This window comes from Emydura macquarii, unplaced genomic scaffold (genome assembly GCF_026122565.2).
Source record: "Emydura macquarii macquarii isolate MOO-44397 ecotype Brisbane River unplaced genomic scaffold, CSIRO-AGI_Emac_v2 contig_1093, whole genome shotgun sequence".
Taxonomy (NCBI): domain Eukaryota; kingdom Metazoa; phylum Chordata; order Testudines; family Chelidae; genus Emydura; species Emydura macquarii.
The window spans coordinates 171570-183541 of NW_027131230.1; the positions used below are offsets into that span (position 1 = coordinate 171570).

Genomic DNA, 11972 nt, shown 5'->3' on the forward strand with positions numbered 1-11972 from the left:
CCTCCCCCCATGGAACCACCCGGGCCAGCACCACTGGGTCTGGCTTGGCTCTGCCAGGGAGTCAGAGTGCCAGCAGGGAGGGCACCGACAGACAGTCACAGAGCAGAGAGCCCCAGAGGCTGCTGCCCAGGGAGGGGTGGGGGGGTCAGAGAGCCAGGAACAGGGGGGCTGGCTGGAAGCCTCCTCCTCTGAGGTCATGGAGGGGTGGGGCTGGGCACAGACCTCATTGGATGGGCGCAACGTTGCGTCAGGATCCCGAAGGGGGTCCCATAGAGCAGGGAGAGCCTGCAATGAGAGAGGGCAACGGAGGGGGCATAGCAGCTGCAGCAAGAGCTGCCCCCCTGCAGCACGGCACCTCCTCACGCCCCACTGGGGCAGGCGCTGACTGCTGGGGAGAGCCTCCCACTGAGCCTCCACACCACCCCGCTAGTGCCCCACTGAGCCCCCACCCACCCTCTAGTGCCCCACTGGGGCTGGCACTGATTGCTGGGGAGAGCCTCTCACTGAGCCCCCACCCCACTCCCTGCAGCACAGCCCCCCTGAGTCCCATTCCTCCCACCCTGTTACAGTGCTGTGCCCCCCAGCCATAGGGTGAGGTGGCTCTCCAGGCTCCACTTACCCCCAGCAGCAGCAGTCAGTGTCCAGGAAGGGAGGAGGGAAAGGTCAGAGTGGAAGTGGGGGTAGCCCTATCCCTGCCGGGGGTCGTGCCTCAGCTCCTGCTTGGCCGCTTGCCCTGGGCCTCAGACCAGCCTTGCCCACCTGTCTGCCTTTCCGGCCAGCCCGGGGTCCGTGTCTTCCCCATGGGGGTGGGGAAGGGGGCTCAGGCCCAGGGGATTGGGGACAGGGGTCCCCAGGCTGACGGACGGAGCGGGGGTGAGGTGAGAACATCACTCCCACTGCTGCTGTCTGTGGGGTGGGGGTGCTGGGGGCATCTGGAGGCCGGGGGAAGGACTTTGGCCCCCCCAGCAGACAGGTGACAGTGAGGTGTGACAAGTGGCTGCTGTGGTTACCGGGTGATAACTAGCTGCCATGGCGACAGCGCTGCTGGTTACTGGGGCTGGCGGGGTCACCACAGTGACAGCTTTGGGGGTGACCCTGGTGGTTACCGAGGGGACGATGAGGCGCTGGGGGAAAGGCGGGGGTGACGCTACTGACCACCGCGGCGATGGCTATAGGGGGCACTGTGGTTGTCATGGTGATGTCTGTGCTGGTTGGCAGGGTGGCGGGCCGGTTACCATGGTGCCCGTCGGGGGAGGGGGCCTGTCCCGTTGGCATGGTGACAGCGGGTAAACGGGGTCGCGGTGACGCAGAGGAAGGGGCGGGGCTCGCGGTGGGTCAGGTGACGCAGGCGAGATCACATGACTGCCGGCAGCTCGCCCCGCCGTGGTAGTAGTGGGGTGGGGGCTTTGGGGGGGTCCCGGCCGGCCCGGGGGAGGGACGGGAAGCGGGCGGTAGGGACAGGGAGTGATGGGGTGGGAGGAACAGGGGGTTGGGGAGACAGGGAGTGGGAGTGATGGGGGGCAGGGGCAGCGAGGGGATGGGGTATCTAACCCGCCTTTCCCCGGCAGGCCCTGCTCAGGAGCCGGGTTCCCTGTGAGGCGGCCGCACAGCCCCAGCCATGGCAACCCGGCGCGGCCCCCACCCCGACGCTGCCCCTTTCCTGAGCCAGGCAGACGAGACGGAGGAGGAGGAGGCGGCAGCGGAGGGGGGAGCACGGGTGGGTGGGGGGCCGCTGGAGGGGGGCGTGCAGGCAGTCACCGGGATCTCCTACTCTCGCTCGGTGATGATCGTGGCTGTTCTCTGCTACATCAACCTGCTCAACTACATGGACCGCTTCACTGTCGCCGGTCAGGGTGGCAGGGATGGGGGGGTTGGGGGGCTGTGTGTGGGGCTGGGGGCTGCCTGTGCGGGTGGTAGGGTGATGGGGGGCTATTGGAGGAGAGGTGGCAGGAGTTGTGTGGGCTACTTGATGGGGGGGATTGTGAGAACAATGGGGGGTTGAGGTCTGCAGGGGTGTGGAGATCTGGAGGTGGGGTGGGGCATCGGCCGCAGTGGGGGGCTGCAGGGTCCATGGGGGGCTTTCCCCATTTTCTAACCCAACCTCCCTGTTCCCCAGGCATCCTGCCTGACATTGAATCGTTCTTTCGCATCGGAGACAGCAGCTCCGGTCTGCTCCAGACAGGTAGGGGGGGCATCCCAAAGCGATGGGGGCAGGGACGCACCGTGTACGTTTGGGGGGACACCCTCAAGAGCTGGGATGGGGAGTGCAGGGGGATGGCATGGAGGTGGGGAAGAATTACAGTGGGGGCAGGGAAAGGGCTATGTTGTGCATCCCGTACGGTGACCCAATTCTAACACCCCCTCTGCCCCCCAGTTTTCATCAGCAGTTACATGGTGCTGGCCCCGATCTTCGGGTACCTGGGCGACCGCTACCACCGCAAGCGCCTGCTCTGCCTGGGCATTACCTTCTGGTCAGCCGTCACGCTGGGCTCCAGCTTCATTCCCCAGGAGGTACCGGCGGGCAGCGACTGGGTGCTAGGGTGCGCTGAGGAGGGGTGGGGCTGGCCTGGGGTGCAGAGGGGGGAGCTGTGTGTGCAGGGGGTGGAGGCTCCCGGAGGGGAGGGCTGGGATGGGGTGATGCAGACGAGGTTATCCCCCCTGTGCGTCCCCGAGAGCAGGAAGGACCGGGCCCCTTGCTGTCCAGAACTGGGTCCCCCCATCTCCAGGCTCCTTGGGGTGCTGGGGAGATTAAGGTCACAGGGGGGCCGGGCTGGGCCGGGCCTGCCACTCGTGGTGGGGCCGGGGGTCTCTGTCCCCCAGCAGGCTGGGTGTGTTGCTGTCTCTGAGCCATCTCCTTGCTCCCCCCCCCAGCGGTTCTGGCTACTGCTGGTGACACGGGGGCTGGTGGGGGTGGGGGAGGCCAGCTACTCCACCATCGCCCCCACCATCATCGCCGACCTGTTTGTCAGCGACCAGCGCAGCCGCATGCTGGCCTTCTTCTACTTCGCCATCCCCGTTGGCAGGTGAGCGGCGCTGGGGGCTGTGGGGAGGCTGGGACTGGTGGGGTAGGAGCTCACGGGGGTGGGAGCTGGGAGTCCCCGTTCCCAGTGGCGGGGGTCAGTGTAAGGAGCTAGGTGGGTGGGGTCAGTGGGGATGAGTTGGGGGAGAGCTGGAGGGCCCTGGGGGGTGTTGCGGGCGGTGGGGCAGGGTGTGGGGGTCCTGGCTTTAACCTCCCCCTCCCCTGCAGCGGGCTAGGCTACATCGTGGGCTCCAAGGTGAAGGACTTGGCTGCTGACTGGCACTGGGCCCTGCGGGTGAGTGTGGGGCTGTGTCATGCTCCCCACAGCTGGGGGGCATGGGTAATATCCTGGGGAGTCGGGCATGCTGCTGGTTGGGGGGGGCAGGGTCACTCTCTGCTCCCCAGGTGGGGCTGATGAGGGGGGGTCCCAGGGTCCGGCTCTGGGGCCACTCTGAATGAAGTCAGGCAGTGGCACACCCCTCGGACCTCTTGCACCAGGGCAGTCAGCCTCCTGGTTCTGCCCTGGGAGCGCCCTGCAGGGAATCCCCCTCAATGGGGCACGGGGGGTGCCTGACTCACCCCCCAAATGGCCGTGCACCCGCCGCGCAGGCAGCCGTGACTCAGCCTGTGTAAAACAGGCAGTAGTCGTGTGGAACGGTTCTGGTGACACACGAAGCAGGTAGTCACAGCAGAGGGCCCCCCTCCACTCCCCAGAGCCCCTGTCCGGAGCCCACCCTCAGTCATGCCCATTTGCCGCTCCCCGTCCTTTGTTGTCTTTCCCGACCTGGCCGCCATCTCTTCTCTTTGTTCTTCATCCCAGTTCCACCCCTCCCCCATCTCCCCACCATCACTTGCTAAATTACAAAATGTCCAGTCATTGTCTGGACCCCGGCAGCTAGTCAGCAGTCACACCTGGGCTTTCTGCAGAGATCAAACACTCTTGCCCATAAACCTAGTTAATCGTGCAACACATAGGGGAAACTGAGGCACACACAGCATTCATACAAAATATTAAGAAAATGCCCCACTCCGTCACATCTCTCACCCCTGTGAGACTGAACTGAGTGGGGTCACATCAGCTGATGACCTGGGGCAGTTCAGACCCCCCTCTCTGTGACAAAGCATCAGCTACAACATCGGCCCTCCCGTTAACATGGACCTCCTCCATCTCGTAATCCTGGAGGGTCACACTCCTTCTCAGCAGCTTGGCATTTGCCCCTTTCATCTGGAGCAGCCCGTCAGGGTGGTACACGGTAAAGTGTCGCCCAAATAGAGACAGTTGCAGCTTTTTAAGAGCCCCCCCCCATGTCCAGGCACTCCTCCTCCATGGCAGCCTAGCTCTGCTCGTGGGGCAGCAGCGTCTTGCTCAGGTACACGACAGGGTGCCTCTCCCCTTTCGCATCGGTTTGCCTCAGCACCATGCCCAGCCCTGTGTCCAAGATGTCGGCGAATACCAGGAAGGGTGTGTCAAAGTCTGGGTTAACTGGGACAGAGCCCTGGATTAGAGCCTCCTACAAAGCACGAAGTGCCCTCTGGCACAGACCCCCGTGTCCAGCTCACCCTTCTTGCGCAGCTTGATGATGCGAGCTGCTAGGAAGCTAGAGTGGGGTACAAACCTCCAGTAGTAACCGTGTGCCGGAGAGCCCCAGACACCGTGCTCTGGACCCACTCGGGGCGCAACCAGGCAGGACTTTAATGCTCGGAGTCGGCTCCCCTGCCCCTGGGTCGCCATGCACCAGTGCAGCTGCCTCCTGACTCTGGCCTCGCAATGTTCAGCCCCCCTGCTCTGCCTGAACTCCCCATGAGTCCCCCTGGCCAGGACCCTGGGGAGCCCTACATGCCCCCAAAGGGGCCATGCACCCTCCTGCAACCAGATGTGAGTCACAGGCAGCGTGGGAGTCAGGAGGGGTTATTAGCTCTTAGGATCACAGCATAGAGCAGGGGTGGGGAACCTTTTCCCTGCCAAGGGCCATTTTGATATGCCTACCGTCATTCGCGGGCCATGCCGCCGAATCCCGCCGCCGCCGCCGAAAAGGGGCACTGCCCGCCGCCGCCGTGAAACCGCGCCGCCGCCGACTCCACCCCTGCCGCCGAAATGCCGCCGCCGTTTCCGCCTTTTCGGCGGCGCGGTTTCACAGTGTCCCCGGGGTGCCGTGGGCCAGTAACCCCCTCCGAGCTCCCCCGCCGCCGAAAATGGGCAGACGGCGGCAGGCTTTCGGTGGCAAGCTTTCGGCGACGCGCACTTCCCGCCCGCCCGCGGGCTGGATCAAATTCTTTCGCGGGCCGGATCCGGCCCGCGGGCCGGAGGTTCCCCACCCCTGGCATAGAGAGATTTTGCGAGCAGCTTACTTAGAGGTTACAGCAGCGACCAACTGGGGAGCCCCCATTCTTGGGTCCTACTTCCCCCAACCCCTCATGGGGGACTTGCCCCTTCCACCAAGACGCCCCCCAGACCTGTCCCCTTGCTCCTCCCCAGTCCTTTGTCTACTTCCCAGGCAAGGTGGCCACTCTTTCTGGTCTCCACCTGCCGCACGGGAAGTGATTATTCCCCTCTATTCGGCATTGGTGAGGCTGCATTTAGAATATTGTGTCCAGTTTTGGGCCCCCCACTACAAAAAGGATGTGGACAAGTTGGAGAGAGTCCAGCGGAGGCAACAAAAATGATTAGGGGGCTGGAGCACAGGACTTATGAGGAGAGGCTGAGGGAACTGGGCTTGTTTAGTCTGCAAAAGAGAAGAATGAGGGGGATTTGATAGCGGCCTTTAACTACCTGAAAGGGGGTTCCAGGGAGGATGGGGCTAGGCTATTCTCGGTGGTGGCAGATGACAGAACAAGGAGCAACAGTCTCAAGTTGCAGGGCGGGGAGGTCTAGGTTGGACATTAGGAAAAAGTTTTTCACTAGGAGGGTGGTGAAGCACTGGAATGGGTTACCTAGGGAGGTGGTGGAATCTCCATCCTTAGAGGTTTTTAAGCTGCAGCTTGACAAAGCCCTGGCTGGGATGATATAGCTGAGGTTAGTCCTGCTTTGAGCAGGGGGTTGGACTAGATGACCTCCTGAGGTCCCTTCCAACTCTAATATTCTATGACTCTGGCTAATGACACAGGGCAAAGCTCTCTGTCCCCCTCAGTAACTGGGCCACCAGGCACGGGAAGGTAGGAGGTGCCCCTTGAGGCCAAAAGCCAGGACCAGAAACTCAAAGAGCCCTGTGGGGTGGTGAAGGTGGATTTCACCCTGGCATCTGGGTCCAAAAGCACCTGCCGGTAGCCTGTGGTGACATCCGTAGTAGTGAGGTAACGGGCTCCCCCAGCTTGTCTAGGATCTCGTCAGTCCTAGGCACCGGGTGCACATCGGATACGGTGATGGCATTACGGTTCTGATAGTCCGCACGGACTCTGATTGATCCGTCCTTCTTGGGGGCCAGCATCACGGGAGAGGTCCACAGGCTGGTGGATGCTGGATCACCCCCAGAGCCAGCAAGTCTCTGACCTCTCCTGGGCTGTTTTCCCCGTGACTCTGAAAGGGGAACCCCTGATGAGAGGATTTGCTCCTGTTTCCACCCGGTGGACAGGCAGTTAGTGAGCCCCGGCCAACTCGAAAACAGCAGCTGGTAAGAGCCCCGCACTGCTCTGATCTCTGCCTGCTGGGCCAGGGTCAGAGAGAGGAACTGATTCCAGTGGGAGGTCAGCTCCCGTTTAGGGAAGAAACCCACCAGGGGATCTTCCCCCTTCTCCCACTGTCCACACACGGCCAGCACCAGCCCTTCCCTGTCAAAGTACGGCTTCATCATGTTGACATGATACAGCCAGTGGCCATGCGCCCAGTTACTCCGTTCCCCCCCATCGCTCACCTCACTCAGCTGTTTGACAACCTTAAATGGGCCTTTCCCAGGTGGGCTGGAGCTTATCCCTCTGCACCGGGATGAGAACCATCACCTGGTCCCCCGTGCTATAGGATCAGGCACACACGGTGCGGTCAGACCAGACCAGACCAGACCTCCTGCTTCCTCTGGGCCTGGGCTAGGTTCTCTCTGGCCAGGCCCATGAGTTCAGTGAACTTTTCCTGGTAATCTAGTACATTCTCCACCCCCGACTCCCCATCAGGAGAGGCCTTCCCCTCCCAATCCTCCCTCGCCAAGTCCAGGGGTCCTCTCACCCTTCTCCTGCACAGCAACTCGAAGGGGGAGAACCCTGTGGATTCCTGGGGCACTTCCCTGCGTGCAAACAGCAGGTGGGGCGGGTATTTGTCCCAGTCCTGCGGATGCTGGGCCATAAAATCTTCAGCATCATCTTCAGGGTGCCAGTAAACCTCCCTACCCGCCCATTGGACTGAAGGTGATAGGCCGAGGCCCAGTCATGCCGGACCCTGCACTTCTCTCACAAGCACTGGAACAGGGTTGACATGAAATTGGACCCCTGGTCTGTAAGGACCTCCCGGGGAAACCCAGCCCTGCTGAAAAAGGTCAGTGGCGCATCTGCCACCATGTCTGTCTCCATGGAGGCCAGAGCCACCGTCTCTGGGTAGCGGGTTGCCAAATCAAATATTTCTTCCCCGACCTGGCAGCCTTGCTGAGGGGGCCCCACCATGTCCGTCGCCACCTTCTGGAAAGGTTCCTCTATGGTGGGCAGGGGTCTCAGGGCTGCTTTACCCTTGTCCCCGGGCTTTCCCCACCTTCTGGCAGGGGTCACAGGACCGGCAGTGCAGCTGGACGGCATCCAAGATCCCTGGCCAGTAAAAGTTCTGCAGCAGTCTCTGCCTGGTGCCCTGGATCCCCTGGTGCCCTGAAAGCAGGACATGGTGGGCCAGGTACAATAGCCTGCGATGGTGGGGGCACTGGAGGACCACCAGCTGTCTCTTGATCCACTTTTCCCCTGGGGAGTTCATTTCCAGTACAGGAAACCCTTCTCCCATGGGCATCTATCTCTGTCGCCCTCCTAAGGGGCCAGCAAAGACCCTCAGCCTCTCTAAGGAGGGATCCTTCTGCAGGTTGGTCTGGAACTCAGCTGCAGCACACAGGGGAAACTGAGGCATGCCCAGTATTCCTACAACATGTTAAGAAAATCTGCGTCCCCCCCCCATATCCCACAGAGTCACTCTCTGCCCACAGGTGACCCCGGCGCTGGGTGTGCTGGCTGTGGTGCTGCTGGTCACGGTGCTGCGGGAACCACCGCGGGGGGCTGTGGAGCGTCACTCCGACTCCCCACTGCACTACACCTCCTGGGTTGCCGATGTCCGGGCGCTGAGTCGCAAGTGAGGCGGGGAGCTGTGGGGGGAGAGAATGTGGGTTCTCTGCAGGGTCTGGGCTGGGAGGAGCAGGGAGTGGGGGGTGTTAGACGAAGAAGGAGTCAGGAAGAGCAGGGGCTGGGGGCGAGGGGCAGTGTGGAGTTGGGGGAATGGGACATGGGGGAGCTACAGGTCAGCATGGAGCTGGGAGGAGTGGGGGGTGGCGAGTGGGTCAGCTGAGGGCTTGGAGAGGTGGGGCAGGGGCCAGTGGGGGGTGCTCTCACCTCTCCCCTTTCCTTCCCCCCCTTCATCCCCCGGCAGCCGCAGCTTCGTGCTGTCATCGCTGGGTTTCACAGCGGTGGCGTTCGTGACAGGGTCGCTGGCGCTGTGGGCCCCGGCCTTCCTGTACCGCTCCTGCCTGGCGGCAGGGCAGTGCCGGCCGTGCCCCCACGGGGAGGCCTGCAGCTCCGAGGAGAGGTGAGTGTCCCCCCACACCCCGGGAAAGGGAGTCACCCCGGCCACCCCAAACTCCGATCCCTGCTGTAGGGGCTTCAGTGACCCCTGAGCTCTGACCCCACCCCCCTGCTCTCGGGCAGTTTTCTCCCCACTGACCTCTGACTCCCCCCATCCCCCCCCAAGTCTTCACAGCCTGATCTTCGGCCTCATCACCTGCGTGACGGGCTTCCTGGGCGTGGGGGCGGGCGTGGAGATCTCCAAGCGCCTCCGCAGAACCAACCCCCGGGCCGACCCCCTGGTTTGCGCCGCCGGCCTGCTGGGCTCCGCGCCCTTCCTCTTCCTCGCCTTAGTGTGCGCCCGGGGCAGCAGCATCGCCACCTACGTGAGTGTCAGAGGGGTGGGGGGGTTGCCTCTGGGCTGACCCCACCCGCTCGCATCCCTGGCATGCAGCGGGGGAGGGGCGGGGGGGTCCTTAGCCATGGTAACCGGCTCTCTGCCCCCACAGGTGTTTATCTTCATTGGGGAGACGCTGCTGTCCTTGAACTGGGCTATCGTGGCTGACATCCTGCTGGTGAGTCTGTCCTGGCTCTAGCCAGCCGCTGGGCGGCGCCCCCGCCACCGGGGCTCCCTAGTGTCTCCGTGCCTCCGGGCACCTCCGTCGCGGATCCTCTAGGAGAACCTGTTCAGTGCATCGGACCCCCTTGGGCCCCGCTCTTCCTCCAGCGTCGGTCGCGCAGCTCCTTAGGCTGAGCCTCTGGGCTTCCCGCCCCGGGAGCTCTGCCCTACGGGTCCCACGGAGCCTGGCCCTGGTGGAGACGTGCCCTTGCCAGAGGGACGGGTGCCCCTCGCCCAGCGTTTGCAGGGACGCTCATGTGGCTGGCACGCGGCTGGTGTGTGGGGCCCAGGGAGCCCTTGGGGGAGCACAGAGAGGTGCAGGATAAAGCCTGGCCCGTTCCGCTCAGCCCGGAGCCTGGCCAGACCGTGGGGATCCCCTCGGATCAGACCCCGTCTGTCTGACCTCTTCTGTCAGACTCCAGAGCCTCCTCCCTCTCCTGGTTGTAGGTGTCAATGTCCCGGTGTTTGGATTTGCCATTGTCTTCTCAGATGCCCCACTGATATGGGGGGCCAAGGCCCAGACAGCTGGGCGCCACCCATCCCTCTGTTTCTGCGCCCGCCCTAACAGCAAACAGGTGGTTTCCACCCTGCTGGGTAACGGCGCAGCACATGGGGGAAACTGAGGCACACGTAGGCCTCTAAATATTACAAAACATTCGCACTGCGTCGCAGCTAGCACTCCTTGCCCCCCACGCTGCCTGCAGCTGAGCTCAGATGCCCAAGTGAGGCTGTGTGGGGCGTCAGCGTGCCCCACTCCCCTCGGGAAGTGTAACGCATAGCTGGGCGGGTGGGTAAACTGAGGCACAGAAGCAGTGCCAGAAAAGTCTCATTCATCATGCCGCGACGCCTCCCCCCGGGAGCAGGGTGACTGCTCCCCCCACCCCCTCATTGGCCACCCCCAGTATGGGGTGGCTGTTTGCTTCCTCCCCACGCCAGCGTCCTTAATGCCGACCCGTGGTCATAAACCATTCCCTGTGGTAGGTCATGCACACTGCAAGTCTCCTCCCCTCCAGCAGGGGGTGGCTGGGACAGATGGACACACGCAGAGCTAGGGGGACAGACTCCCCCGCCTGCGCTGAGCCTCCTACCCCCCTTTTGCCTGCAGTACGTCGTGGTGCCCACGCGCCGCTCCACGGCCGAGGCCTTCCAGATCGTCCTGTCCCACCTGCTGGGCGACGCTGGCAGCCCCTACCTCATCGGCGTGGTGAGTGCGTGCAGCGGGGGCACTGCCAGGGGAAGCTCGCAGTGCTGGGGGGGTTGTCCCAGGGGGTGGAGGGGCTGCAGGGGATTGTGGGATGGTTCGGCTCACACTCTCTGCCCCCCAGATCAGCGACAGGATCCAGCGGGGCCGCCCTCCGTCCTACCTGCTGGAGTTCCACAGCCTGGAGTATGCCCTCATGCTGAGCGCCTTCGCCGGGGTGCTGGGGGGCGGCTTCTTCCTTGCCACCGCCCTCTTCATCCAGGGCGACCGCAAGCGCGCCGAGCTGAGCGCCCAGGGTGTGTACCCCGGCCCCATGGTGCCCCACTGCCCCCAATCCCCTCATCTCCCCCGTCTCCCCTCCTTGCCACCGCACTCTTCATCCAGGGTGACCAGAAGCACGCCGATCTCAGCGCCCCCCACTGTCCCCAAAATAGCTTGGGCACCAAGAATTCCTCCCCCCCCTCCACCCCCCCGGGCCCCTGCAGCTCTGTGCCCAGGCTGGCAGCCCCGCTCCCCCCACATTGAGCCGTGCCCCACTGCCCGCCACGCTAGCCACCTGACTCTCCCCTTCCCTCCCCCCAGGTCTGCTGCAGGAGGCCGAGTCAGAGGAGCGGATTGTGGTGCCGCAGTGCGGACGATCCACCAAAGTGCCCGTCTCCAGCGTCCTCATCTGAGACCGGGCCCCCGGGCGCCAGGGTGGGGCCGCCCGCCGGGCAGAGACTCTCCTCTTGGTGCCCCCGGGGGCCGGGCTTGGTGGGAGGGGGTTGAACTTCGGATGGCACGAACTGTTCCGGTTTGAGGGGCTGCTATTTTGTGTGGACGGGGAGCCCCCCATGAAGGAAATGGGGTCCGGCCCTTTGGGGACAGATGGGCTGGGCCAGGGATCCCCAACTTCACACCCCCAGTGTACAGGGAGGGGTCCTGGGACTCCAGCGCTTGGATTCCTTGGGTGGGGGGGGGTCTGGCTGGGAGGCCCCCCAGTGCCCAGATCAGTCTCCATGGCAGTGGGGTGGGGGGTTGGTGTCCCGCCCCCATCCAGCTGCCATGTTTTCACCCATTAAACCTTTTGTTACGTCTCCGGCTGCTGGTCTCTGTCCTGGGGGGCAGGAATCCTAGCTGTGCACCGCCCTCAAAGGGCGCTGCCCCCCTCCACTCTGCCCCCCCACCTAACCAGGGGTCCCAGCTCATCTCCTGGGCGTGAGCTCCGCTCCCCTGTCAGCCACTCGCCCCCTTGCACAAGACGTGAACCCTTGTACACCATGTGCCTGGGGGGACCATGCCTGGGCCCTATGGGGGGGCCGTGAGCCCTTGTGCCCCCTCTGTGTGGGGAGCTGTGCTGAGTTGGGGGGCTGTGAACTTTGCACACCTGCCCCTCGCTCAGCACTACGACTTCCTGCCGGGAGCTCATCGCTCGCCGCAGCTTCCTGCCGGGGAGAGCGTGCAGAGCCGGGCGCTGCGCG

The 11972-nt window shown here is 63.7% G+C and overlaps 1 protein-coding gene across 2 annotated transcripts; it reads left to right on the plus strand.

The window, feature by feature from the left end:
- Positions 1-1588: 1588 nt before the first annotated feature.
- Positions 1589-11972, plus strand: SPNS1 (SPNS lysolipid transporter 1, lysophospholipid). Of its 2 annotated transcripts, none has more exons than XM_067545756.1 (12): positions 1589-1717; positions 2117-2182; positions 2375-2511; positions 2872-3023; positions 3248-3314; positions 8125-8267; positions 8562-8717; positions 8880-9078; positions 9202-9267; positions 10417-10515; positions 10637-10808; positions 11095-11972. In XM_067545756.1, the coding sequence occupies exons 3-12, from the start codon at positions 2392-2394 to the stop codon at positions 11184-11186; spliced, it is 1266 nt and encodes a 421-aa protein (XP_067401857.1). In that variant the 5' UTR covers positions 1589-1717; positions 2117-2182; positions 2375-2391; the 3' UTR covers positions 11187-11972. The 2 variants fall into 2 exon arrangements, with proteins under 2 accessions (XP_067401857.1, XP_067401856.1); XM_067545755.1 differs by lacking the exon at positions 1589-1717 and adding an exon at positions 1727-1847.